At 53.0% G+C, this 27,559-nt stretch overlaps 11 protein-coding genes across 11 annotated transcripts; 6 read left to right on the top strand and 5 right to left on the bottom strand.

Moving 5' to 3' along the window:
* Nucleotides 1-455: 455 nt before the first annotated feature.
* On the top strand, nucleotides 456-656 carry PHYSODRAFT_507186 (hypothetical protein; the record flags this gene model as incomplete). The annotated part of the gene is made up of 1 exon (XM_009531026.1): nucleotides 456-656. A coding segment is annotated over one exon (201 nt), but the record flags the coding sequence as incomplete, so codon positions are not given.
* Nucleotides 657-824: 168 nt separating this feature from the next.
* Nucleotides 825-1,214, top strand: PHYSODRAFT_333808 (hypothetical protein; the record flags this gene model as incomplete). Its single annotated transcript, XM_009531025.1, has 1 exon — nucleotides 825-1,214. One exon carries the CDS (start codon nucleotides 825-827, stop codon nucleotides 1,212-1,214), a length of 390 nt encoding a protein of 129 aa, XP_009529320.1.
* Nucleotides 1,215-1,388: 174 nt separating this feature from the next.
* Nucleotides 1,389-1,562, top strand: PHYSODRAFT_505080 (hypothetical protein; the record flags this gene model as incomplete). The annotated part of the gene is made up of 1 exon (XM_009531024.1): nucleotides 1,389-1,562. One exon carries the CDS (start codon nucleotides 1,389-1,391, stop codon nucleotides 1,560-1,562), a length of 174 nt encoding a protein of 57 aa, XP_009529319.1.
* Nucleotides 1,563-3,756: 2,194 nt separating this feature from the next.
* On the bottom strand, nucleotides 3,757-4,629 carry PHYSODRAFT_302055 (hypothetical protein; the record flags this gene model as incomplete). The annotated part of the gene is made up of 2 exons (XM_009531023.1): nucleotides 3,757-4,015; nucleotides 4,247-4,629. The coding sequence occupies 2 exons, from the start codon at nucleotides 4,627-4,629 to the stop codon at nucleotides 3,757-3,759; spliced, it is 642 nt and encodes a 213-aa protein (XP_009529318.1).
* Nucleotides 4,630-7,640: 3,011 nt separating this feature from the next.
* PHYSODRAFT_506712 (hypothetical protein) lies at nucleotides 7,641-7,900 on the bottom strand (the record flags this gene model as incomplete). The annotated part of the gene is made up of 2 exons (XM_009531022.1): nucleotides 7,641-7,762; nucleotides 7,846-7,900. Coding segments are annotated over 2 exons (177 nt in total), but the record flags the coding sequence as incomplete, so codon positions are not given.
* Nucleotides 7,901-10,881: 2,981 nt separating this feature from the next.
* On the bottom strand, nucleotides 10,882-13,018 carry PHYSODRAFT_333806 (hypothetical protein; the record flags this gene model as incomplete). The annotated part of the gene is made up of 6 exons (XM_009531021.1): nucleotides 10,882-10,925; nucleotides 11,003-11,187; nucleotides 11,259-11,477; nucleotides 11,543-12,040; nucleotides 12,115-12,752; nucleotides 12,803-13,018. The coding sequence occupies 6 exons, from the start codon at nucleotides 13,016-13,018 to the stop codon at nucleotides 10,882-10,884; spliced, it is 1,800 nt and encodes a 599-aa protein (XP_009529316.1).
* Nucleotides 13,019-16,990: 3,972 nt separating this feature from the next.
* PHYSODRAFT_505874 (hypothetical protein) lies at nucleotides 16,991-17,665 on the bottom strand (the record flags this gene model as incomplete). Its single annotated transcript, XM_009531020.1, has 1 exon — nucleotides 16,991-17,665. The coding sequence occupies one exon, from the start codon at nucleotides 17,663-17,665 to the stop codon at nucleotides 16,991-16,993; it is 675 nt and encodes a 224-aa protein (XP_009529315.1).
* Nucleotides 17,666-17,768: 103 nt separating this feature from the next.
* PHYSODRAFT_449267 (hypothetical protein) lies at nucleotides 17,769-18,065 on the bottom strand (the record flags this gene model as incomplete). Its single annotated transcript, XM_009531019.1, has 1 exon — nucleotides 17,769-18,065. A coding segment is annotated over one exon (297 nt), but the record flags the coding sequence as incomplete, so codon positions are not given.
* Nucleotides 18,066-18,560: 495 nt separating this feature from the next.
* Nucleotides 18,561-19,150, top strand: PHYSODRAFT_315810 (hypothetical protein; the record flags this gene model as incomplete). Its single annotated transcript, XM_009531018.1, has 3 exons — nucleotides 18,561-18,739; nucleotides 18,762-18,858; nucleotides 18,989-19,150. The coding sequence occupies 3 exons, from the start codon at nucleotides 18,561-18,563 to the stop codon at nucleotides 19,148-19,150; spliced, it is 438 nt and encodes a 145-aa protein (XP_009529313.1).
* A 2,313-nt stretch (nucleotides 19,151-21,463) lies between these two features.
* Nucleotides 21,464-21,976, top strand: PHYSODRAFT_506468 (hypothetical protein; the record flags this gene model as incomplete). Its single annotated transcript, XM_009531017.1, has 1 exon — nucleotides 21,464-21,976. A coding segment is annotated over one exon (513 nt), but the record flags the coding sequence as incomplete, so codon positions are not given.
* Nucleotides 21,977-26,809: 4,833 nt separating this feature from the next.
* On the top strand, nucleotides 26,810-27,253 carry PHYSODRAFT_508184 (hypothetical protein; the record flags this gene model as incomplete). Its single annotated transcript, XM_009531016.1, has 1 exon — nucleotides 26,810-27,253. One exon carries the CDS (start codon nucleotides 26,810-26,812, stop codon nucleotides 27,251-27,253), a length of 444 nt encoding a protein of 147 aa, XP_009529311.1.
* Between the last annotated feature and the right edge of the window lie 306 nt (nucleotides 27,254-27,559).

Here is a 27,559-nt window from a genome sequence, read left to right as displayed (position 1 = left end):
AGTATCCTTAGGCTCCAATTTATAGAAATATTAATACTTTACTTTAATATATATGACGTAAGTAGAGAGTATTGTTATTCACGGGGAAATTGTTTGTATATGCATACAATGTCTTATAGCTCAGATATTTAAAAATATATTCCAACTTCAACATGTAACACTTCAACTCGTTGAAGTTCATGTGCACCTTCCATGCAAACTGGAGAAATACATGTTATATATAAGGCAACATGAAAATATACTGCTTGTGGAGCAGACAACAGCTGAACGGAACTATTGTACCGGCCACAGGCATTGATACACGAGATTTTTATTTTGGCTAGAACTTTAGCTGTAGCGCTACCACAAGAATGTTCTACCACTACAAAAGCGCCGTTCCACACAGATCATAAGTTCTCTATCTACAAGGAGTCTCATTTGCAGACATGCCGCCATGAAGCATCTTACTCAGACTGAAAAAGAAACTGATTCTGTGTACCCATAGCTACTTTCTGGCCGAAGCGCAGCAAGGACTGAACCCCAGCAAACGCGGTGTGCAGCAGCGTGTTCACAAGTGTCTTGGCAACAGAATGGCTACTGTCGCGCGCGTCGTGGTCGCGGAGAACAAGTGCAAACGCGGAACGCCGACGGTGCTGCTGAGCCACCTATTGGTCTGAGAGAGTCAGTTGAAATATACATATATATAAAAATATATATTCGAGCAAATCATCACGGCTCGTATTATATCAGGCAAGCCGACCACGTCCCAGCATATTGCCGACAGCGTACAAGATCTGACCGGTGACACCGTGTCTGCCCGCACGGTTCGAAGGAGGCTACGAGCGATGAACTGCACGTACAAGGTGGGCGAGCGGCGCGATATTCGGGCAGTCAATAAAGTGAACGTGGCGTACCGCCTGAAGTACCTGCGCAAAAAGTGCGCTAGCCTCAACAAGAGCACCGCCATACACACCGAAGTCTATTTGGCCGAGCCTACTGCAACTTACATCACGTATCGAAGCAGACATGCCTCCTTCCCAAGATGCGGCGCTCGCTACCCTCTGGGAAAAGGGCGCCGCTTTTGTATCATTGGCGCAGGTGTCATCATGCGCGTGGACAATTATCGCACGCGGAGCGAGTGGGTCGAGGGCTCCGTGAAAGTGTGGGCGGCGGACAAGGCTGCCAGCTCCGCCACCGACGACTATCACGGCAACTTCACGAGCGAGAAGTTCTAGAACTGGGTCGAGCAGCTGAGCGAGACGTTGTGGCACAAGTACGGGGGGTGCAACATCATGATGGGCCGGGCGAAATACCATATGCGCGACGCGGACGCAGCTCTGGCAAAGGGCAAGAACAAGTAAGCTCACGTGAAGTGGCTTTTGCGCAAGGGCGTACCGACAACCATGCAGATGAAGAAAAAGTTGTTGCAGCGGCTGGTCGAAAAGAAAACGCCGCCGAGCTACGAGACGGTCAAGATAGCGTCCAAGTGGGGGCACAAGGTTCTCTTCACGCCTCCGTACCACCCGGAGTCGCAGCCCATAGAGGTCATATGGGCTGCGATCAACGCATATATAGGAGGATGAAATCTTTTGGCGGTACGGCGACCAAACCCTATTCAGATCGGAGAAAAATATCTGAGGAGCAAAATTATTTCCCGAAATTCAGTGGACCTTGTCGCTTTTCCTCGTTTCTGGACGCTTCAAGCGCTTCATGGGAACGCTGATTGGCTCCTTGGTTAGCCCAGATCACGCAGATTCCGACGGTGATATCAGTTTTACAGGGCTCAAAATACTGAACTCAGAACGGACACGTAAATCTCGTGTATCAACGCCTGTGACCAGTACTGGTATGCGGGCTTTGGCCCGCGGTGTTCGCAGTTCGGTCTTTTTTTTACTGTATTCCAAAACCTGCACAGTAGAAAACTTTATTTACTACTAGTAGTACTATGTAGTAATAGCGCTATGCTTGCCGCAGGAGAGAGTTGCGTGAAGACGTTCTTGAATTTTAGCGCTTACTCTTATTTTTGTACTGTGAAATATCATGCGTCCATTTGCTGGATGGCTTACGCTGCTCAATCTACCGTGGCGGATCTACGTGAACTCACACTATTGGGCTGCTACGGCGGGAGTCTCCGTATGCGGCGCTGCAGCAGTGCGTGGCGACGGGCGTAGTCAGCCGTCATAACCGCAAATTTCATTTCATTGCATGAACTCACACTAGCGTTACTGCCATTCATGGTACATACTGCACAGCTTCAAGCTGCCAGACTGAGCTTCGGTTCATATTGAATATATAATGTGTTTATTTTCTGGGGTTATTCGGTGTACATGTCCAAATTTGACGCCTGCAACTTGATTTTGTAGAATTGCTATACTGATTTCAATGCCGTTTAGGTCTCCTCACTTCAAAGTCGACTCTCAACAAACAGTCTGCACCCACGACCATTAATCAATAGCGATAATTTTGTTTTACTCAACGACGGTTTATAGTTGCTGCTGCTGTGGCGTCCGACATGTACATACAGATATCGTATCTTAGAAATGACAGCCACATGCCTAAACTAACTTAGCCGATACGATGGCGACCTACCTATCGTTCGCTTGCTGCCCCGATTCGGTCGATTCCTCACAAATTGCATTGACTGACTGATCACCCCTCTTTATTATTGCTGCTGTCTAGTTAGCTTGTCGCCGAAAGCATGCTTTGAGCTGTAATAATGAATCGGAGTTTGCGCTGCTGTGCTGTAATACAATTGCTGTACAACTGTCATTGCTGTTGTTTCAAATAGCTCTTTAACCGATAATGCAACATAAAACCTTATGTTGCATTATCTCAAACACCCGCAGGGGCGCAAACGACAGTTCTTATGAACTGCGGACAATAATAACAGGCGAGTAGGGCCCACAGGTACTTAACAGGCGGGTCGTGCTAGAAGAACATATACTAATTAGCACCTATACCGCCTGGCGCATTGAGAGTACCAAAATGGTGAGAGCGCGACCGTTGTGCAAACGCCTTGGTCAAGGAGCGCACAATATGAGCGCTGTGGCTGTAATGAAAACAGAGCAGCTGATATTTTTCAAATCAGTTGACGCGTTACGAATCAAGGTATGTAGCGATGCCGGCCTATGAAATCAAGGTAGCTAGCGGTAAATATCCTCCCGGTCCTCCGCTTCCTCTTCGTTCGTGACCGAATATGATAAACGCACTGCTAAACGCCAGGAAATACATCACATGCATCTGAAACACACCATAACTCGCCAGTGTCAACTTATTTAAAGTTTCCCCTCCCTCAGTTACCGTCGTACACCTCTAATTCAGCAGGGTGGACCATATCAACGCTGTGAATCCATCAGCTGCCAAAGGAAACAATCGTCAGCCGAATTATGATACGCATCCATTTTTATTATGTTAATTCAGTAGATATCCCATATCCAACTTCGACACAATACCTGTGTGGCACCAACAGTTCCTGATTGTTTCGTGGATATATCATCCCACCCTTCAGATAGCTACGTCATCGCAGAGAAATTATCGACTGGCTAGTTTGCAACACCACTGTTGAACATGTCGAGATCGGAGTCTTCGGAGTCTTCTTTCTTCTCCTGATACTCGTTCTTCAGGCTCTTAATTATCCCTTGGTTCATGGGCTGCAGAGCTGCTGTAGTGTTGGGGGGGGGGCTTGTGGATCACTACGTTGGACAGCTGAACGGGGCCGTCATCGTGTGATGACACATTGTCAAATAGGAGACGTATGTGCCGCCCCTCTTGTCGCATTCATTCATTTTGCTCTAGAAACCAATCACAGTGTTTTAATTTGTTTATCCACGCCTTCGCAGTGTTGGTGTACATGGCTCCGATCTCCGCCAGCACATCGCGGTTTCTCAACGGGGTCGGCACTTTCGACTTCCCAATGAAGTGCAACAGAAGCCGATCGGAGCCGTCTGCGTTGATGGCTACGGACACCGTGATGCGCTGCTTGCTCTGCTTCTTGTCCTTCTCCTTCTTGTCGACCGTCAGCGAGTCTCGCGGCTCTCTATCGTAAAATTAATGCTATTTCGCCCATATTATAGACGTCTTGCGGGCGGTAGCCCGCGACAATAGCCCGGAGGTCCTTGAGCCCTTTCTCTACCAGATCCTGGGCTAGCGACCCTCCTAAGGCGCGAAGAGGGCTGGGCCGTCGTGAAGTTCAACAAAAGAAGAAGCTGCCAACGTCGTGCCCCACATCAGCATGCTCAAGTCCCAAGCCGCGATCATGCTGAGCTACGTGACGTCCCAGAGAGGGCAGCAAGCCCGTAGCCATCGGCCACTGGCGTCGCCCTGCGCCGAAATCTGCGTGGAAACTTCCACTAGCAGAGCCGAAGCCGCTGGAGATGTCAGGTCGATCACCGAGCTCATCCTGGGCGTCGTTTCCGTATACGTGGCCGGCGACATGGCCGAAGAGGCGGGCAGCACCCCTATAGGTTGTATATTCTTGACGCGCTGAGCAGTCGTGCACCTATTGGTTGTGACACGATGCGCTATTGCCACACTCCGTCGAAATAGCTCCCTCGGGGGCTTGAGAATGAGGAATCTGTTGCACATCACGGCGCGGTGTGTTTTGGGCGTGTCATCGCAGTTGATGAAGTTGTACTGGATGTTGTTGCTCATGTTTCCTGTTGGCTTAAAAAAGCGAAACAGCAAGAAACTTTTAAAGAGAATTTTTACACACCATCAACTTACGTTTGACGACGTTACATGACCACCGTGATTTACGGTACCGTCGCTGTTATTCGCCGCTGCAAGTCGCACCTGCAATGACAGTCACTCGTGTCTATTGATACGGATAGGGTAGGAGACTCCATGTAGTGTGATTCGGGTCATTTCTTGACACTATCCGGACACCAGGGGTATACGCTGGCAACAATACTCAATTACATCGCTATCGCCCTTTCAGGTTCCGTCATAACTTGGCACAGTCGACGGCTTCGGCGTTTTATCCAACGGGATTTAAAAAATAACCTACAAGCTGTTGCGAATAGGCAGAACCTTCATAACCTCAGCTTCCATGAATACGAGTAAAACTCGTTCTATCTTTTATTATCTGCCTTGGTTGACCTCGCGACCATGAAAGTTGCACTCGGTGACGGACTCCTAACTTCTCATAATTTTCAACTTCTTTCATGCCGTTACTTTTAGCGTTGATACCAGTATCAAGCGTTTTGTTAATTTTGTATCGGTAGCCTACTACCTTGTATCACATTAGGCGAGGAACCACCGTGGCGTAGATTGTATGTGTTACACCAGGACTATGCTTGTCGTGGTTAGGCGAGACTGCCAACGAACTGATTTTTCTCTGCTGAAGGCACAGCAACAACGATTTTTAACCAAGCTAAATCCTTTGGTATCATTTAAAAACGTTAATACAGTTATGTGCGTGAATACCGAACGCCTGATATATATAAGGTCTCCAAGAGTATAAGAATACTTTAATTTGAGCCTAGAGCTAAAGAACCTCTTATACGAGAAGCACAAGGCCGAGCCGTCGCTGACACACTCGCAGCTCGCTCGCTGGGCCACGCAGCCGTTCCAGACCCAAGGCAATGGCAAGCGCACTACAGTCCAAGGTATCCTCTTTGTGCGGAATTCGTCGACCTGCTGGGCGCCCAGCGCCAGAGCAAGCGCCGCTGCTCCCTGACCCTCTGCGCCCCTGACCAGAACGTCATGCAAAACTTGGCAGAATACAAGACGTGGCACGACTACGCCACCACCAAGGGCTCCACAGTGCAGAACTTCGTGCTACGCGAAGTTGTGGAGCTACCTAGCTAGTGGCCATCCGAGCCTCGGGTGGCTCTACCGCTTTCAGCAGCGGATAGGGCTGCGGTTCCCCTTGCGGTACGGCGAGCGGCTGTTTGGACGGACCGGTGTGGCTGGAACCCACACGCCTTGTTGATTGGCGCTAACATTTCCGTACACATGGGGGTGGTACTGAGCGAGGAGCATTCCTTCATCTCACCGATGACAGGGGCAAGGAAACTTTACAGACATGCTGCGTGCTCTGTAGCGTGCTAACACGGGCCAAACTTCGTTGTCCGTAGATATGAAATCGCATCTCATGATTGAGTGCTGGAGCTCGAATGGTGCTTCTATTCAGTGTATTGATCCGAATAATGTGATTCGAATTAACGCATTTTGTGACAAGAACATCATGACGGAGTGGATTGACAAAGCGGGGGTCCCGACATTCGAGAATGTATGGCAGTGGGTCCGGTCGTAGCGCCACCGAGTGCACGCCGCCAGATGCCCGCCACCAATAGCGATAAATGGTACATGCAACTAGTCTGCTCCTGTACTCCGATACATGCAATGTGGCTCCAGCCATCCTGTAAGCCACTCAACTACTGCGACATCCTTCTGCTCCCGCAGCTTCTCTTCTCTTGTCTCCACGTGCTCTCTCTTCTTCTGAGGTATTCACCAGCACCTTCGCTCCGTGCGACGTCCACCACCGTTGCGCCACCGTTGCGCCATGAAGCTCTTTAAGGGTAGCCTTAGAGATCTCTACACTAAAATGGTTATTGAAAACCGCACGTTCTCGGATGCAGCCCTGAAGCAACGGTATATTGCCGCTTCAGTGCTGCAGGCGTCGGACAGGGTCGACGAGGAGTTTATCTGTAACGCTTTTTTTAGCTCGGCTTTTTTACGAAGGGCCCGCGCGACGAGAGAGGGTTCTTTAAAACTCCGAAGCTCGCTCTTGAAGGAGCAGTTGATAATTCGAAAGACAATTAATGCTGTCGGGTTGGTCGAGAGGGGGGGGGCTAAGTGACCCACAGCTCAGCAAAGGCAAAATATTGCGAATTAAGACGGCGTCCTAGAAACGTTCGAAGAAATCAACGAGGACAATGCGTATAGTGTGCCACAGAAACATAAATCGAGGTATCCACTACTTATCAAACCTCGTGCTCTCTGTAGTAAGCAGAACTTCGTCTACCATCCACCAAGGCGAACAAATGGCTGAAACCTCTTGCTAGTCCAAGTTCATCTTCCGCGAATTACGCTACCACAACCGAGTGCAAGTTGTAGTTCTCGCTAGGCGTGCAACCAAGGAGAGAAAGCAACAACAGTAAAATAAAAGCATGAAGAAGAAAAAAGGCTCGAATTGCTGGTTTACCTGCAACAGGGGAGAAGTGGCTTCTTTTTTAGTACCTTTTACCCCACGTCGTGAGACGCTGTAAGTGGATTATGAAGAAAACTATTTACACACATTCCTCTATATCTATGCTTATTCTCATCATGTGCTCAGTCTGAAGCAAAAGAGGAAGTGATCTCGTCCTCGGACTTCGTCCTCGGGCGGCTACCATTCCTCTGCTTCATATCCTCATCGCACAAACAGTTTGTGGGCAGGCTTTCTCTGTCCTATGTCCATAGATAAGAGTTCAGAGCTGAACTTCCCTAGAATTTGCTAACAGATTAAACAGGTGTTCAGACTTTTCTCTCTCATTTGCCTATTCTTTTCTGTAGCCGGCAAGCCGGCTCTTCTGCCGACTGCCCTGCTGCGAGGAACGACTGCTCTACTCAACACTTCCACTATGTGCTAGGGGCAAGGTTCAGATGATGAACGCCTAGCTTTTCGCTTAGTGTTATAAAGTGCTTTGTGGGCAGTGGCTTAGTCAGATTGTCTGCCGTCATATCTGTTGTCGAACAGTAGGCAATCTTGAGGCGACCGAGTTCAACCAAGTCAACAAGTACCGAATCTCAATGTGCTTGTTTGTCTTGTGATTTCCAGGGTTCTTAGCAATGCGGATGGCTCCGTTGCTATCGCTGATTGTGCATGAAGAGTGATTGCCACCAAAGTGCCATATCGGAGGCTTTCCGTGATGGCTCCGTTACTATCGCACCAAACCTGCTCTGGTTCCTTCTGTGGAAATCCCATTTCCCCAAGCAGATGCCACAGCCACTCACTTTCCTTGGCTCCTTCGCTAAGTGCAATATGTTCTGCTTCAGCAGTCGAGAGTGATACGCTTCCCGTTCGCTACTGCACCAGGATACGCTTGTTCCTGCCATTTGAATCATATATTTAACCGATTTGCGTTCTTTAGGTTGACACGCGAAGCTCGCGTCTATGTACACTTTGTAAGTCACGTCACTCGTGTTCCCATGGAGTAACAGACCGTACGTCGACGCCCCTTTCAAGTATTTGAGTACCCACCTAGCCGCTTCCCAGCGTGCGCGGCCGTAACAAGAAAGAAACTTGCTTAGCTCCATTACTGCATTAGCAATGTCCGGGCCCGTCCCACGGGCCAAGTATTGGAGCGATCCAACAATGCCTCTGTAGTCAAAAGGCTGCGCAGCTATCTGCTCTGCGCTCAGCTTCGTCTTAGGCTCGAGTACGAGTTCTGGAACTTGCGGTGTCATCACTGGGGTGCTATTGACCAAGTTGAACTTACTGATCAGCTCTGCAATGTATTTGCGCTGCGAGATCATCATCGTGCGCTATCCTCTATTGCGATGCACCTCCATTTTCAGGATGTGGTGAATGTCTCCCAGGTGCTTCATTTTGAACCGACTTGACAGCTTGGCTTGAAGCCTGATGATGAATCTCATGTCGCGTGGCATAATTGTCAGATCATCAACATATACCACGACTATAAGCCATTCATCTCCCACTTTTGGCACATAGATGCAAGACTCTTTGTGGCAGCGTACAAAACCCATCGACGTCAGGAAGGTATGAAGGACCCTATACCAGATGCGAGGGGCTTGGCTTAGGTCATAGATGCTCTTTTTAAGTTCACAGATCGGGTTTCCGTGACCTCGCTTCACAAACCCACGTGGTTGCCGCATGTATATCTTCTGCTCACCCTCCATAATGCCATTAAGGAACGCAGTGCGCACATCCATATGGTGAATGTGGCAATCTAGTATCGTCCCAATCGCCAGAACTGAGCGGAGCAACTCGAATCTCGCTACTGGCGCGTATACCTCGTCGCAGTCCACACCAAACTCTTGGTGGTGTCCTTGTGCAACAAGTCGTGCCTTAAGCCGCTCGACAGTCCCGTCGGTGTTATACTTTACCGCAAGTACCCAGTGGCCTTGCTTCTAAGTGGCAAAGGTACGAGTATTCTCAATCAGAGAGTCATACTCTCGCTCCAGAGCTTGTTTCCGCTGCTATCCATGTCGTCCACTTAGTGCCGCCTTCAGTGTTATCGGCGTAGGCACTTTGTGCCCAAGGACATCACTCGCAATGGTAGTGTCAATAAGTGCCCTGATACCTCTTTGGCTTCTTAGTCTCACAGCGCGGTCGTGACTCGCGGGTTGGCGGTGCCTCCGTAAGTCCAGCACGTCGGCGCTTATTCGAAGCTCCCACCGCCTCAGCGGTCGCCTTAGCTCGTGTGGTAACTCCCACTGGCTGGGTAGTCTCGCTTGGCGTCGCCTTAACTCCCGCTGCCTCGGTAGACTCTGGCAGGAGTTGCCACTCCCACTGCTGCGGGTAACTCTCGCGCAGCAGATTCAGAAGTGACAGCAGGCTCGGTCTTGCCGACAGCCCGCTGAACTATAGTAGCTGCATTGGTGGACATCTCTTGATAGAATGTGCTTGTCGTTGTAGATGTCCCACAAGCGGTAGCCCTTTGTGTCTTTCTGACATGCCACGAAACCGGCACTTTAGTGCTTTAGCTGGTAGTTTCTTGTCCTTTCTCAGCGCTGTCGGGATGTGGGCAAAGCACACTGATCCCCAGACTGATAGCTACCTCACGTTCGGTGGTGTTCCGTGCACCATCTCGTGCGGCGTTTTGTGTACATCAGTGCCTCAGGCCACCATCGGTGGGCCATATCCGCATCTTTCAATGCACAGCGCACTCGGTCGAGTTTGCTCTGATGATCCATCTCTGCAGCTCCATTCTCTTCGAGGCTGTAGGAATTGGATGTCTGAAAGACAATCCCCATGCCTTTACTGAAACTTTTAAAGGCAGAATTGACAAATTCAGTGCCCCCATCAGACCGAATCCTATGGATCTTAAACTTTCCGTCACGTTCCAGCTGTAGTAACAGCCCTTTCACTTTCTCAAACACTTCTTTTCTTTGTGCGTAGGGCGTATGTCCAGCGCCATGATGTGTTGTCGTCGATGATGCTCAGGAAGTACGGATTCGTTCCTATGCTCCCATACACTCCCATGGTTTTCATGGGGCCATTTGTATCCATGTGTATCGTACTGATCGGCTGAGTGTCTCTGGATCCTGTGGTGTTACGATATGACATCCTCCTCTTCTTCATCTCTGCGCATGTAGCACAGAAGAAGGGGATTTTGCGCAGCTCAGATGCTGGTAGTGTAGGCATCCCGGCTATCAACTTCTTGCTGAACATGGCAATAAGCTGCTCTTTATTGATGTGCCCAAGTTTTACATGCCACTCCTGCAGTGCGCTCTCTAGCCTACCGGTCCCAGGTAAGACTAGAGGCTTGCAAGGCCTTTGTTTGACAGCGTTGCACAGCAACTGCCTGTCTTTCACTGTTTTGGGTTGTAAATAGTATGCTCAATTGATTGCACGAGCTACAAACACTAAACTGTTTTCATAAAGTACAAATTGTACTCTCCAGTCTGAGATCCCAAAATTTGGTACCCTACCCTCTTAAGCCAATATTCACTCAGAATGTTGAACTTTGCATGCGGTACAAGTGCTATGTTCTCAAAAAGAAACGATCAGACCCCATGTGGGCCACGAAAATACAGTTTAATCGTTCCAACGTGTGTATTCGTATGTTTAGACCCTTGTGCCAAAGTAAACATGTATCCAGAGTCAGGTCGTTTCTCTACGAGCTTGGACTCATCACTGGTCAGGCCGAATCCGCATCCTGAGTCCGGTACCCACGAATCTTTCGTCAGCAACTTGTCACAATCAAGCAAAGAACGATGGTCAGACCGTACCTTCTACTCGAAGCTCATCTGCAACTGATTCAGCTGCGTCGAGATGTCTCGAGCCATTCATGCGATCCAGGGCAGACTGAAGGCGCTTCGCGTCGTTCATCGTGGTGACCGCAACTTCGGCCACCCCAGACGAGATCGACATGTACGACCGACTGGACCTCCTGGATCCGTGTGAGTGTCTCGAGCGTCCTGGCCGGCTGGACCGCCTGGACGAAGACCTCCGCTTCGACTTCGAGGACCGCTTCGAGGAACGTCGGTGACAACGGCTCCTGGTGCTGCTGGTCTCCGACTCGCTGGACGACTCCGAGCCTAATTCAGACTCATAGCGGTGCCGGCGGTGTCTGGACGAGGACTTGGTCCTGGATCTGTCCGTCCGAGACTTGGAGGTCTGAACGGACTCGGCCATCTCGACATCATCCTGGTCGGCGCGCTTCGACACGACACGCTGGGTCACGTAGTAACCCACCGCGCCTCCACCGACCGCAAATCCAGGACGGCCAGCCTGAATCGACATAGCCATCGGACCGTACGTCGAGGGCGGCATGTGGGCGCCAGCGCTGAATCCAAGTCCGATCGAGGGCGAACTCGCGGAGCTGGTCCTGGATGGGTTGGATCCAGACATCGTTCCGTACAGGGAGGCTTCCGGGGATCCAGAAGTACCGACCAAGCTCGGGACAGGTCCGAAGTCGCATACTCCTGGATCGGGGCGGCCTCCTCCGCCTGGACGACATCACTCCGACTGGAGGTCCTGGGCGACGGCAATTCAGACGGGCTCGACGCGGACGGCAGCGACGCAAGCGGTGGCCGGGCTGGATGGTGTTGTTGGCGCTTCGGTTTAGGCTCGCCATCGGACGACCCTCCTGGACTCCTCGTCGGGCGAAGACCAGTCAGCTTGAGGCGGAGAACGTATTCCCGGACGAGTAGGCCTAGATCGTAATCCGTCATCAATAGATCTCCGTCTTGATCTTCAGCGTGGTAATCCTGGATGGATGCTTGTTCAGATTCAGGAGTCTCTGATGCTTGCGCTTTCAGGACAGGGATGATCTTGAACGTAGCACCGACAGCAAGTGAACGCCACTCCACCAGTTCCAGGGCCAGCGGATGCGGTACGTCCTGGATGACCACTCGCAGCTTGGCTGGGGCGACCTTGGCCGCTCTCGTCCTGAACCAGACCGGAACCAGATTGTCAAACCTGAATTCAGCCTCCAAAAGCAGGCTTGCAGGATGGCCATGCACTCCCGCGGTGTCAGCATCTGGACCGGAACCTGGACAGCCATAAGATCCTGGGCAGTGCTCAAGTCCCGACGGTCGAGACGAAGTTTCGCGATCCAGCATCCATACTGGTCCTCCAAGAGTGCTCGCGCACTGAGGTACCTGGACGTGGTCAACATGGCGGCCATCCAGGGCTGTGCATCCGGCTTGGCTGTCGGCCAGGAGTACTCTACAGTGGGCGGGATCACGCGCTCGGACTCCACCCGCTCCCACCTGGACACTTGCTGCGCAACGTACGCCTTCTCCTGGACCTCGGCGAACCTCTGGTCAGGGGTTCCCGACCGAAGCGAGCCTGGATTCGGAGCTTGGCCCGGGATGACTTGATTTGGGGTCGTCTTGGTCGAAGCTTTCTGGACCGAGGATTCAGGGTTCGTCGTGGTCGCTTGGGCGGACGGCGAGGTCTCTTGCGAGTCCTCGAGCTCGTCCACTTCTTGGACAGTCGGCAGCGGCTTGTCTTCCAGGTTCGGGGCCTCCTTGGACTCCGCATCTTGATCCGGCAGCGGAGAGTCCGAAACTCGATCCGCCGCCGGGGGATCAACCTCATTGGCGGGCTCATCCTGGACGGACTCACCCTGATCTTGGACAGTCTTCGCGTCAGGATCCTGGACGTATCCGGGGACACTTGGTGCGCGTCATCCTGGACTGACGGTACTGGAGTCGGCTCCTTCTCCGATGACTTGGCCTTCGCCTCGCGGGTCGCCTTGCGCTTTGCTGCACCTGCCTTCCGAGCAGCCCGGACAACCTCGTCCAGGCTCGCGTGCTCCTCCGGCGGCAGCCCCTGAGACCTACGCGACTGGCGCGACGCATCAACGCGTCCCTCGCTATCGCGTCTTTCCTCGCGCATGTCTTCTCCGCTTCCTCTCGCCATAAACGCTTCGGTCAGAGAGTTAGTAGACTTCGCAACCTCAATCCTAACAATTTATGTAACCACAACTCTGTGAAGTCCCAAACGATTCGAATCCGGGCACGCGCACCAGCTGAGGCGAGGCGTGTGAACGCCTTTTGCCGCCCAGGTGAACAGTGGCCCGAAAAAGATCTAGACTTGTCCTCTCAAAACAACCCTGGACGAGCACTAGGTGTCGTCCCGGGTGGTGCGTGTTTCTTGTGGAATCCCTTTGGGTGTCGTTTGTCTTCGAACGTGAGACTTGCACTTGGTGAGTTGCGGGAAACAGGATAATATCGCTAGGACCAGGAAGCAGAGCCAACGCACACTTCAGAACGCAGCTTCCACAGCCTGGATCCGGAGAGATAACCTTAACAATACAGAGCTATACACAAATATACAATACACACAACCGCCACTTTACCTTTGGTTGGCCCTTGGACGGTGGGCCCTACACACCAGTCAACAAAGAGGGTAGATCCAGGACACTGGCAAGTCCAAGACCCTCAATCAGTCGCGCACCACCCTCAATCAAGAGGGAAACGCCGAATCAATACAAAACACAGTCCTTCCTATCACTCAGTAGCCTATCGACAAATCACTAGGTGGTGACTACCTCAACCGCCCTAGGAGTAGCTTAATATGAAATGGCAGTGCTGTACAGGACAAACACCCCAACTAGAATATGAAATAAAGCTTATCAACCCTGGTCGTGCGACAACTCAGGTACTCGCCTTAACTTGGTCTGATATTTACTATGGGAGCTCCACACACGACCCTTACGCTGTTAGCCGAGGTGCCCTGAATGCAGGGAAAGAACCGAAGACACAAGGCTCCTTTGAGTCTGAACCAGCTCTGAATTGCCTGGCCCCCAACCGAAGACACTTGCGCTGTACTCAGGAAAACGAACTCTGGTCTTATCTTTGTAGGCTATCACTAATCGTAACATGCAGTCTTGGAAGTTTTATCTTGGTTTTAATATGGGTTGTCATTGATCGAGTCGCAAGATCCAACGGGGATCGGCAGCACAACTGGGAGGGAGTCCAAGGTTCCATGTGCCGAGCAGATCTTGGTCGGTCGGCTTGGTCGGTCGTTAATGTCTTGGGTTTGTATGGTCAGATCTTGGAGCTTGGAGAGTCGTCCATTAGGGATACACGTTGTCGATTCAGGATACACGGGCTTCGGTCAGGCGGCTTGGATGTCGACGAGCTTGGTCGGGCATCTCTTCGGCTCTTGCGGCATGACTGGCTCGAACTTGGCTGGGGAACTTCCGGGCTGGTAGGCTTCAGGATCTTCGGACTTGGCCCAGCCTGGATGCACCTTGATCATCCTGATTCAGGGCGCTGAGTGCATATCCAGGCTATTCCCGCCACTTGGATCCTGGATCCAGCTAGAACCAGGCCGTCAATGTGGGGCTCGGGCTGAAATCTGGAGCCGCATCGTGTCAACTTCTCATCGTAGTCGGGACAAACTGGGCTTCGGCGTCTGCGCCCTTGGACACCTCGAAGTTGCTGTTGTTCTCGATCTGGCCATAGCCAGCACTAGTCAGGCAACACCATAGAGTGCGACACCGTAGCTGTTGTTGGCCTCGACGGGGAACCGCGTAACTATTCTTTTGTCGCGACGTTGAACAACTCGCGGTATTGGAGTACTCGCCCGCTTCTTCACGGTTGGCAAGTGTCTGTAGTAACAGAGCCGCGTTGCTGTCCGCTGAGGTCTTCGCTCGTGTCAGCCCTCGTCTGTTCACACGTATCACCTCAGCATAGACACATAGCGTTAGCAAACATGAGTGGTGGTGTTATAACATCACTGATCAGCGCGGTCTTCGGACTCCGCTGGTGCGGAGGCAAATTCTCCCAAAGAATTTTCTGGCAGTCAAAGAATCTGACAGTGCTCCCCTCTCCGAAAATGTTTTGGTAGAATATACGTGTAAGTATGTGTTCTAAGTAGCCCGATTTTAATGGACGGAGTATAAAACAATTTTCAGCATTTAAGGGGCTTTCTCAATACATTCCATAGATCGAACATTTTGAATTGTGGTAATTCAAAATGTTCGATCTATAGAATGTGGTAATTTTGGCTACACGTCCTTCTGTCTTTTGGCTAAATAACCTCAAAAACTATTAGCTTTGCTATTGCGTTATGATTATTAAGCAAACTAAGGGGGGCTTAACGCTCCGTTTGAAAAGTAGGGGTGGTGATTTGACTCCGCTTTTCAGTAAAAAGCAAGGGAACGCCATAGCCTTTGGCGAGCAAAGTTCTTGATAAATGTCATTTGGATGATTGGGCAAATACGAGAGCAAAACTGGGGCTGACGGATCGTACGGGTAAAGGTTTGCGCCGACGCGGGGAAGCGCTAGATGAGTAGAACGTGACGAACTCATTCGCAACAACCGTGACGAAGACTTCCCAATCGGCGGAGCTCCTAGCGGCGTGATAGACGGAAGAAAGGATCGGAGGAACTACGCTAAGCGCGGTCGTGGTGTAGAAACGCCTACCAAGTTGAGTGATGAGTCAGCTCTAGTGGATAATACGGTCAATTTACCGGTTGCTACGTATAATAGGATTGCACTAGGAGTGGAATGCGATAAGATTACAGAGGAGTCGTTGTGTAAGGATGTTATCAGCACAGCATTTATTGCAGAACTTACACCTATGGCTGAAGCTGTTCGGGACGGCGATGCGGAGACGGTGACACTGTAATGTGCTGCTGATGTCGACTGTATGGCAGTTCGTGTATCAAACTTAACGAACGTGGTGCTTCCGGGTATGTTGTTGAAGTTATTCGCGAAATCGGTGGATGCATGGCAGCATCTCGTATCCAACTTGAGAATGAGGAAGCTAGAGATGCAGTCGTATCTGCGCTTGCTGCTGTTGAGGAACATCATGCCGCTCTTCAATCCTTCACCGACGATGCAATGGAAAAAGTGAGAAGTTCCAAGAGATATTTGACGCAATGAGAACCTACCGAGCAACGCCGTCAAATTTCCTGGGGATTGGACGTATTGCGGATACAAGTACTTTTGAAAGGGTCGATTCGGGCTCGGGCAAAAACGGTTGCGGTGGTACCGATGCTGCCCTGAGGGTGATCATATGAGCGTGTCGAAGTCTAACACAAGCAATGATGCTGAAGCTGCCTGTACGTTTCTATTGATATACATTCCGAAGAAGATTCTGCGTCGTCACCAAATGAGATTCCGGGGGTTGCTGACCAAGCAAGAGAACGCTCCCCAGCGACGTCTATTTCCACCGTTCAAACTTCATATACAGGAATTCAAAAGTAAAAGCGGTCTGAACGAAAATCATCTTCGTCTAAAAGGCGGTGTGACCTATCGAATGGTGATGGAAGCTCCGAAGAGGCATGATAAGGGACGCAAATGCTAAGGCGATTAAGAAAACTCCTCGCTCCTGTGCGCAGAGGTTGAGGGACCAACACTACTACTTGGATGCAAAGTAGGCTTCATTTAGGCGTCCAACTCGTAATTCGCTTGATTAATTCTAGAGCAATTGGTATCAGGTGGGTCTTACGTTTTCTTAGGTTACCTGAGACAAAAAGACAAACGTTTCTGCCAATACATTGAGCCCTTTTCTGGGGCGGGTACACGAACACAAAAACAATCGTGAAGTACCGTTTTGACGACAGATAACGGGATTCCCGCATTTGCGCCTCCTGGCTTAGAAATATTTATCTAGTGCTCCTTTGCCGTATCTCTGTATCAATGACACTTACTACCGAACAGTATATATGTTGTAGACTGTAAAGTACGCAAGGTCCTTCCAGTGGATGCATAATTAGTAGATGGCGCCATTAACAAAAGGCGCAATCGGTTCTTTTTGTTGATGGCGTCTGACCAGCGATCAACAAACGTGTGGCCGAGGAAGAGTTGCGTGCACTAGCGCGGTGAAATAAAGTGCAAAGAGGACTGCGATTTATATGAGAGCATGTCTATAAATTGATTAGTGATTTTGTTCACTACGTAGCTCCCAGGTTTTACTCCTCTGCATGTTCGGTCTCTCTGTTTCGTTCACAAACCGACGTTTGTTGTGACCTGTTTTCTTGCATGTACTGCATTTGTACTTGCTGCGTTTCTTCATTATCACTCCAGATATGGCTTCGCTCATGACGGCAATTAAATCGCTCGTCGCAGAGTCGTACGTGGTGGGGGAGGAAACGCTACCTAGACCTGTAGGTAGCTCCCCTCGACTTTTGATCTGTTTTTCAGCTCTCAAGCGATCCTGGCCAAGATGTGCCACTGAGCCCAAGGAACCTCCAGCTTGGCGATAGCGTGGAGGGGAACGAATGAGGGATTCGCGGGTGAGCTCGGTGTCTGTATGAATACTGATGCCAACATCACTAAACGCGGCATTGTAGCTCGGGGTAATGTACGCTTGATGGAAAGCATCTTTTAGTGCGGAATGGATGCTAAAGTTGTTATCTTGCTTGTTTCGAGTGTAAATCGCAACAATCAGGTGCGCGCACGGAATAAGTTTGTGGACGCGGGTACTGCACCCCTCGCACTCCAGTAAATCGATGTCAACGCTAAATCTTTTGAGGTTTGCAAGGTTCAGTACCTTTCGAAATAAAACGCTGAGACACAGAATATTTTGCAGGGGTCCATTTGCATACCTCATGGGTCGCAGCTAGATGCAGTTTTTCTCGGAACGCACATACCGCCCTTGTAGTCACATCATGGCTAGCGGTTAGCCATTCGCAGGCATTGGCGGTGTTAGATGCGACAACAGACATGACCCTCAAGCAAAAGCGGTAGAATCCTTCTGGCACCAGAGAGTTACGAAGATTGTTCCACAACAACGCATTGTTTTCTCCCTCTATGACACTAGTAGTCCGAACTCTTAACAACGGCTTAGGGGATCCGTACGCTGGGAACTCACCCCAACCTCGCTCGGTGTACGCCTTATCATTATCGCCAAGCGTGCGGTTCCCAAATATCGACCATCTAGTCGGGTGAATTGACCGCATATAATCTGCGATGTGTTGTTCAGCTTTAGTTCCCGCGTTAATCAGTGCGAGAAATTCTTCGTTGATTTCAGCCAAAACAGATTCGTAGTTGAAAATGGCTACAAAGCTCTCACGTCGCGGATTCTAAGGCCCGTTCTTATGTTCCCGGGGCGAGTCCCGGCGGGAATTCGTTCCAAAGTCCCAACATAAGAACCAAAACTTGGGATATTTATGTCAGCCACATAAACGTTTAATTATTATATAACCTCCTATAATTAATAATAATTTACAGGCATGTGAGCGCCAGTGAATTTGGCGCCACCGCTAGTGCTTTGCCGCCAAGTGTTTCATTCATAAAATAATGATTGAAGGAAACAATGGCACTACAGGTAGCCATGGAAAGCGTTACATTGCAGACGAGGAGACAGAATTGGTAGGTGAATGGGTGTTGGTGTATATGAATACGTTGAATGAGCGCAGTGAGAAGCACAGCGGTCCACGGTTTGGGTGGGATACGTTCACTTGGAGGTACCTACTCATGCAGGACGCTTCCAGCGTCGTTATAGAATGCGTTATGATGCATTTCAACAATTTTGTGGGTTCTTAGTACCTGTTCTACGTGTTTACCTTCCATACTCTATCGTTCGTGTTGAAGTTGTCTTGCATTGCACGCTACGATGGCTGGCAGGAGGGTGCTTTGAGGACATTTCTGCCATAGCATCAATGAGTGTCCCAACATTTTTTTTGTTATGTGAATTGTGGTATGAGTGTATTACTTGCATGTGAAGAATTGGATATAAACTTTCCTTTATCGGAACCAGTGATGAAAGATCAATGCAATTCATTTGCGTCGATTAGTGTGCATGTGTGCTAAGGGATTGTATCGGTGCCGATGACGGTTGGCTGTGTCGTATTAAAACGCTCGGCAAACGTGAAACCGCCCATGTTATATCCAATTTTCTGGCCACTATCACTGTTACGGCGTTAACGTACAGGCTTCATGTGATCACCTCTCTCGTTTTACATCTTTTTTCATTAAATACCCTGGCGGTACATATGATATTCGAGCTTTTCAGCTTTTGTCCTTGCATCGTGTGTGTAATAAGCTTCCGCTTGGCGACTATCTAGTGGGAGACAATGCATATATACCTACATAAACTATGCTAACACCATACAGCGCGGCAGATAGAATGGATGTGACTAAGGGTTGTCGTGTAATTCAGTCTCTACTTAAAAGTAATTACAGCATCACGTACTCTCGCACTAATATTAATGGCAAATTCAGTTTTCAGTTTTGCATTACCATTAGCCATGCAACGTGTATTACAATGCTGTTAGCTCAAGCACGATTCCATCTCGCTTTTCAACTTTGCAATACAGCTTTTCAGGTCCGCAAACTCCGAGGCTTCAGCCGTAAGTTCTTGTAACGCTAGAAGCGCAAGCTCCCGTCGCATCTCGCGCAGGTTTTTCTGCAGCGTAACCAGTAGCTCCACCGTGTCCCTCTTCTGGTGAATCGCTGCAGCACGCATCGTCGCAGCGATCGTTCTTTTGGCTCTTCAACATGATGCTTTCTTCAAAAAAACTAATTTGGCGCTTTGTCAGCACAGCCTTGTCTTGATTATTAGCAAAGTCCTTAAGAACGTCAACAACTTTGTCCGTGCGAGAGCCTACAAGGGGTTATTATCACATTACGACACAGTTAACTAAGAATCATTTTGTACAATTCTTTTAAAAAAAAGTTACCGATTTTAGTTGGGGTCGGTTTTGCAGGTTTCCGCGCGGATCTGGAGCCTATCTAGTCAGCCATTAAATCCTCCGGCAGTGTCTGAATAATGCAGGCGTGTAGGTTTGGCCGCATAATTGTAGTCAGTAGGTGGAGGTAGTACATGTCCATCCTACCTCCATGAAGGCCGTGAAGGGGGCTTGGTTTCCGGAAGTTGTAAATCTTCCATCGGCTTCATGCCTCCCTTCAAATGGTCCACAGCTTCTTGCTGTCGTGGTGCCTGAACGCCGCGGGGTCGATGGTAGAAAACGTAGGCCTTGTATGAAATAAAGCGTTAAAAGTTTCATTGTCTTCATCGTTGTAGGCCGCCGTAATCTTTGTCCACCAGGGTGATGCGCTACCCAACGTGTGCGTGTCAAGTCGCTACGTCCCCCAGAGTAGCAACCCCCGCGCAGAAGACATCCGAGAAGAGGACATTCAGCAGCCTAAAGACACATGCCACTGTGTGGTGTAGTGCCCAGCGAGGAAGCGGGCACGTCGGCGTCGGTGAAAGAAGGCGCCGAGACGAATGGTGATGGATGCGGATGATGAACTCGACGCAGTTGATGAAACGCGACGCGATTGATGGGGGCGACGCGCGGCAGAGGTCGACGGAAAGTCGACGCGGGTGATGGGCCGCGAGACACAGCGACAGAGTCCAACTCGACGTAATCATCCGACGAGTCGACCAGCGCCTCGTCTCTGCAAAACGCGTCGACCCTAATCCCCACCGAGCAAAACCCGCCGAGCAAGACGCGCCGAGCAAAACGCGACGACCAAAACGCGTCGAGGTAAGATCTTGATTACGCCACGCAAATCAGGTTGAAGGACGGCAGTGCAAGCACGACAGAAGTAGGGATAGGCACAGAACGATAGGCTTAGCAAGCAGTAGTACGGAGTAGCCAGTAGCTAGGGCATAGGATAGGGTAAGGACTCAGTCCCGAAATTTCTCTGAACCACAAAGACCTCCCGTCTTCTCCGAGGTTCCAGGGGAACCACCAAACGCCGGCAAGTAGAGCCGCCTCGATATCGCGGCCCCCCGTCGTTTGCTGGTTCGGGTGCTCACCCCCCACAGACCCGTGCTGGAACAAAGGCACGTTAAACGTATACCGTTTAGGTGGGCGCCCGATAACGCGCTGCCTAGGCTAAGGACCGCACTGGCCTGATAACCGCCGTGCACAAGACCCCCCGTGTAGGCCCGATAACGCCGCACGCCCGACGGGAACGCCGAGGAAACGCCAGCCCGATAACGCCGCACGCCCGACGGGAACGCCGGCCCGATAACGCCGCACGCCCAAGGCTCGACGCCCTACGACAAGGAACAAGCGCCAACACAAGAACCCCCCAACTCCGAAGCCTGCGAAGACTTGGGTCTGTATTTCGAAGATACGCTACTCCAACAACCGGGAATAATTTGCTCGGCGCGACCGCTATCCAGACGCGCCGAGTTTGTGCGAGATCGCATTCGCGAGATTTCTGCGAGGGCGCTACTCCACAATGGTGCCGCGGCCCGGAAGTACTACTTCGAATGACGGGCTAACGATCCAAGAGGCATCGGAGGCAGGTGCGCAGTCGGCTGGAAGGTCGCCGACCGCAAGAGAGCACAGTGAGAGACCTGTCGCGTCGTGGAGCTCTGAGGGAACCATCACGACAGGCCACGGGGCCAGCGACGACCAGGAGGGCTACGAAGAACAGTTTGCCGTTCCCGATGTGGCTCCCGACGAGGGAGCCGCGAAGGGCCGCGACTTGCGTCGCGGCCCTACCGGTCGGAAGCCTGCAAAGGCCGACGATCAACAACAACCCAGCCACGAAGCGCAAGTCGCACAAGAGGAATAAGAAGAAGAAGCTGCGCGCGCCGGACTCGGCGGAAGCGTCGCTGTCCAAGCCGCAAGGCAAGGACGCGGGGCGCCAGTACACCGTCGAAGAGGTGCGGTACGTCGTGGCGCGCACTGAGCTCTTCCGGCTGCTGGAGCAAGACCCGATCTTGGTCTTCCTCAAGCCCAAGCTGATGAGCAACTTCACGGGCCCATTCGTCGCGCCGGACTTCGATAGTCTCACCAGCGTCGCCCACGCCGCGCCGATTCTCTTCCAGATGCTGCGTGATTCGGGATTCGTGCTGGGATCTTTCGAGATGGAGAAGCTGTGCGACTGGGACCTCAAGTCCTGGTTGCGCGCGATTCGCGTCGTGCAGGAGCTCTTGACGATTCTCGCCGGGTCCGTCAAACAAGACGCGACGAGTTTCTCAGCGGGCTCAGCCCAGACCTCGACGACCACGCCCTCGCCGCCACCTCGATACCAATCGAGTGTGGACTTCAATAGCAGCTTAGAGTCGCACAAGCGCAAGTCTCCGGAGAAGCTCTGCGCGCCGGATTCAGCGGATGGACCGCCCGTCAAGGCGAGAGGCGATGACACGGGGAATCAGTTCACCGCGGCAGAGATGAGGTATATGCTTGCTGGAGTGGAGCTGATCCGGCTGCTGGAGCACGATTCGAGCCTGCGTTTCATCAAGCCCAACGCGATCAAGTTCACGGGTCCTTTCCGGGTGCCGGACTTTGACATGCTCACGAACGTCACGCGAGCCGCAGGGACACTCCTCGAGATGTTGCACGAATCAGGCTTCAGCTTGGGCATCACCGAGAGGACGGGAGTGTATGACTGGGGCGTCGAGTCGTGGACACGTACGATCCGCGGCGTCTTGGGACCGTTGACGGTCCTGGTCGGATCCATCCAACGCAAGGTGACTCCGCCTGGGACGCGCCCAATCTCAACGCAGATGATAACTTCGTCCCAGGCGGAGTCGAGCGTGCATTCCACGTCGAGGTCCAAACCCCGACGCGACGTAGATGACGAACCCGCCGACTTGTTTGACGTGGACTTCGGGATGCCGAAAACCACGGCCGCGACCTCAACCACGACTTCACCGGAACTGGACGAGGTTTTCAACCATCTCAGCGAGCCGCCGCGCGCTACGCCCCGTGAGGTCACGCCAGCGCGTATCAAGGTTCTGCCGGATCTGAAGGAAGCAATTCCTAAGGTGCTGGAAGAGGAAGAGGCGAGTACGCGCTCTACGATAACTCAGGCGTCGAATACCCATGTCTCTGCGGTTCATGTCGAGCCAAGAATCTCGACGCGAAAAAACTCGACGCAGAAAATGTCGACGCGGGACGCGTCGAAGGAGATGCGCCAGCAAGGACTTGGTAATCACACCGTGATGTCCGTCGCAGTGCCGGTTGCGACGACATCCAGGCGACCGTTGGGCATGGCGCGGGCCTCTACGACTCCCGAGCAATCGCGTTACGACGCACGAGTGCGGCCGGTCTCACTCGACGCACTTAAGCAACTCGACCCAGGGCAAACACTCGACGTCCGCCTGCGCTCCAGCCGAGATGCACCGCGCCTGTGGGTCACGCGCAGCAAAACGTGGGTTACAACCATGTTTAAGACTAAGATCGAGCGACAAACATACCTGCGGGTGACCAACGTCACGGACGAGACAATAACGCTCGACGCAGGCACGAACGTGGGTTGGTGGACACCCTCCGATGTGTTTCCGCCTGCGCCCCGCTTCGTTTTGGCGACTAATCGACAGTACCAAGATTGGCAAAACCTTGCGTATGAAGTGACCTGCGACGAGGACGAGACCTGGCGTGACGACGAGCTCGTCTGGCCCATGTATGATGGATGGCCGACGTACGACGATCTGGAATTCGACGCGCGTCGAGGTGAGCTAGAGGAAGAAGTTCACGCGGATAGCAAGCCCACATCGTACCCTGTAGTCGCTGTGAAGTCACCAACAGTGGGGCTGACCCGTGCGCCAGCGGTGGAGACGTCGTCGGTGAGCAAGTTGCAGACGCGTGGCCACTCGACGCTGTCGCGCGTGGTGTTGAAGACACAAGTCGACTTAGTAACGACGTGTGTACGGTCGGACCACGGGTCGCAGAGAAGCGACAATGCGGGGCGCCCAGCTGAAGCGTCGCGAGTCGAACAACCCGTCGAAGGTGCGTCGGGCGACGAAGCGCGAGGCGCGGAAGGTCGCAGCAATGCGACAGGGTGCGACAGTCGAGCGAACGCGCGCAAGTTGCAAAATCCAACAGGGACAAGTGCGACAGTGTGAGATGTGAGGGATGGAACGTCTCGGAACCGTCCCAGAAGCCGTCCCAGAAGTGCGACACCGTGAGACGGACCGAATGTGACACCGTGGGACAGTTGGACGAAGGGTCGCCCATGAGACGGACGGAATGTGACATCGTGCGACAGTCGAGCGAAGGGTCGAGGGGACGCGACGACGTGAGACTGACCGAATGTGACACTATGCGACGGTCATTAGCGAGATCTCAGACCTGCGACGGTATGCGACTTGGGGACAAAGCTGGAAAATGGCGTCTTTGGCGACATTCCGCCCTCGAGCCCGTGAAGAACAAGCCGAATGTGAACTTCGACGTGGTCGACGAGGGGCCTGACGGTGGCGGGACTGGAGGACCACCGGGGTCTGCGCCAAAAGAGAGGCACCGCGCCATAAACCTAGATCGATTGGTCAACCCTGAGCAAGATGCTGGTCCGAATTGCGCGATCTATCGAAGCGGCGGGTACGCCGCGGCGGGGCGAGTGGTGCGATTTCCTGTTGACAAGCCCGAATGCCACGGCGCACCACCTGGAGGATTGCTGGCGAAGGTACCAGCTGTCACTCGACGGATGTCCAGTGAACTCAATAAGTCTGCGGTCCTGAAGATGGCGGGCAAAGCGGGCGACGAGCCACGCAGCCTGAAGCTACACCGACTTCGAACCTGTGACGCACTACACGTACAACCGCGTTACGGCGTACGTCGAGGCGGGAACACGGGGCCCGACGCACGTGTTGGATGCGTACGACGAGATCAAGAAGACAGCACGACGAATAACTCGTCGCAGATCCGGTGCGCGGAGACGATGCACCGCCGAGAGGTCACCGGGGAATCGGATCCTGGGGAATGCGGTCAACGCTCCGCTGCGGCCGGTTGCACTGGCGCGATGCACAGGGCGAAGGACGGTGCCGACTCGGCGAAGACTCAGGTGGGGGTCATCCAGCCTACTACAGCGCAGAACGCATCGAGCCCGAGCGCGACGAGGGTGCCAGACCCACGTTGCACGACGGACAGTCGCGCTGACGCGAGACGCGGGACGAGCGACGGTGACGCAGCAGGGGCAGGGGTGTTTGTCATACAGCCGGCGGATCACTCGCGAGAAGACATCCGACCCCGGACGTTAGATCCAGAAACAGCGTCACCTGTCAACCTCGTCGCGGAAGATTGCGACGCGAAAAATCGCGACGAGGGAAACTGCGACGAGGCCAACCCTGTCGTCAACGTGCCGGAACGAGAGCCGCCGACGCCGGAGAACATGGATTTGGGGCGCGGGACGGCGTACGTCCTCGTGGTGACGATGCACTCGGCTTCTACACGCGCAACGAACCCCAGAGGCAGAGCTCCAGGTGTCCTACAAGAGCTGGCTGCTCAGAACCCGTCGAGTCTGGTCAAGACCCCTCCCAGAGCAGCTAAAGGCGCAGAGGGCATGGCCCCGGGCATTTTACGGGGCGCGGTGCGCTGGACGAAGACGCGTCTTGCGTCGGATCTGGTTGTGCATTCAAGTTTTTGGGTGGCGTGTGGGTCGCAACGAGAAACACGTCAAGCGACGGTGCCCAGTCAAAGCGCCTAGGGCTATGCGTTCGACAGCACCGCCGACTCGCGCAGGTGAACGCGCTAGAAGTCAACCAAGCTGAACACGTCGCAGATCGGGCTCGGGGCGGAGTCGCGACGACGGACACGGCTGAAGTCAATTTGCCGATACGATATTGCTTGGATTGCGACAGTCCCGGTCTCCCCCACGACCTTAAGCGCATGTCCGACGCACTGGTAGGATGCGAGCTACAACGTCATGAGTGCAACGCGACGGGAAACTCGTCGCAGACCCGGTGCGCAGAGACGCTACACCACCGAGTGGAGATCGTCAGGAAACCAGATGCCACGAAACACGGTCAATGTCGTGCGACGGACAGTCACGCTGAAGCGAGACGCGGGGCGATGGGAAGTGCCCCCGACGCGGCGAGAGCGCAGGGGGGTGGCATCCAGCCCGGTGCAGCGCGGAACGCGTGGAGCCTGAGCGCGACGAGGATGCCAGAAGTTCTACATTGCGCGATGGACAGTCACGCGGAGGCGAGACGCGGGGCGATGGACAGTGGCCTCGACGCGGCTAGGACGCAGGCGGCCGGCAACGAGCCTGCTGCAACGAGGAACGCGTCGAGCCCGATCAGGAGGCCTGTTGCAGTGTCGAAATACGTGGAGGGTCCAACGTCAGTACAGCCCTCAGAGTGCGACGACGCGATAAACAGAAACCCACCTTGCGTCGAGGCTGATTGGGAATTCGAGGTTGCGAGGAGCGTGTCGGACGCCGCGAGTGACTCGTCGCGCGACGGAACAGAGTCGACGCGCCGAGGGATATGCATCCTTCAGAACTGCCGACTCGCGCAGGTGAACGTGCTAGTAGTCGGCCAAGCCGGGGTCGACGCAGATCGGACCCGGGGCGACGTCGCGGCGATGAACAGGGCTGGAGTGAATTCGTTGATGTCATATTGCTGGGATCGCGGCAGAATGGGATCTGCCTACGGGCTAGAGCTCATGCTCGACGCTGTGCCGCGAGACGCCCCGTGTGTGAGCACGTCTTGAGACGGGCTGCACGCCTTGTCAATTTTCGGTCAAGGACGTTTCCAAGTTGTTGGCCTGTGCGCGCTATGATCAATGGGACGACCCCGTCGAACGAGCCCGCCGACTGCCGCGACGAGATGCCGCTAGAAGTGAGCCGGGACACTAGCACTGTAAAGAGCGACGGCGTTGCGTACTCGAAGGTCAGGGTCAAGCACGCCGAGAGGGTTCGCGTTGTGGTAGACTTGGCGCTCTCCTTTAGGTTCGCGCGCGACCGAGAACCGCGGTGTACGTCAAGGGCGATAATCGCCGTCGGAAAACTACCGCACCAGTGCGCCGAGCCCAAGCGACGGACGCTACAGATCGGACGGCATGCGCAGATGCGGCGCGTCAGGTTGTGCACCAAAGCGCAAGGCAGACCAAACGAGTCGCGTCGCGAGACGAGTAACTCGCTTTACCAACTGTCTTTCGACTTCCGCACCTCCAAGCAAAACCCCGTTAAAGAGTTTCCGTCACACGCCGCGACGTGTTTGGCGGTGTCAACGAACGGACCGTTTGACTCCACCGATACGTGTTTACTGGAGCACAGCCTGACACTCGCTCTGGACGAGGATGCTTCCGAAGGGGAGAAGTCCTTGGAGCTGCATGCCGGTCGGGCTTCCCGACCTGGCTGCGCGCGCCGCGAGTCCGACGTGACCTGGAGAGGGTGTACCGACGAACTGGATCTCAACTGCGGAAAGTGGCGGTGCGACTTCTCGCGACAGCATGCTGGTCGTTACCGTCTTGCGGCGATTTCGCGCGAGGACGTGGGGCGGCTGAGCTGAGCCCTGGTGGGTGAGCGCCTTCAGTGGCGCGGTGGAAGTTGGCAGGGTGGCTGCCGACAGGTGGATAGGCGGAGAGCCTCGACTCTGGGAATGGCCGGAGCGAGGGGTTGGATGAGGAAAGTGTGGAGGACCAACCTGTTGCTGAAGATGAGATGGCGGAGGGCCGTCTCATAAAAGATGTGAAGAAGTGGAAAGAAACGAAGGAAAAGAGCAAGGCCTACGTGGTGGAGTTACGGCTACAGCGACTACGAGCAACGACAACGTGAGGCACTAGGGCCCCTCAATGGGGTCCATGTCAGTGAACGC

Source organism: Phytophthora sojae (genome assembly GCF_000149755.1).
Source record: "Phytophthora sojae unplaced genomic scaffold PHYSOscaffold_5, whole genome shotgun sequence".
In the NCBI taxonomy this organism is placed as follows: Eukaryota; Oomycota; class Peronosporomycetes; order Peronosporales; family Peronosporaceae; genus Phytophthora; species Phytophthora sojae.
Note: the sequence above shows the minus strand (reverse complement) of the source record. Positions and strands in the feature narration are given on the sequence as shown.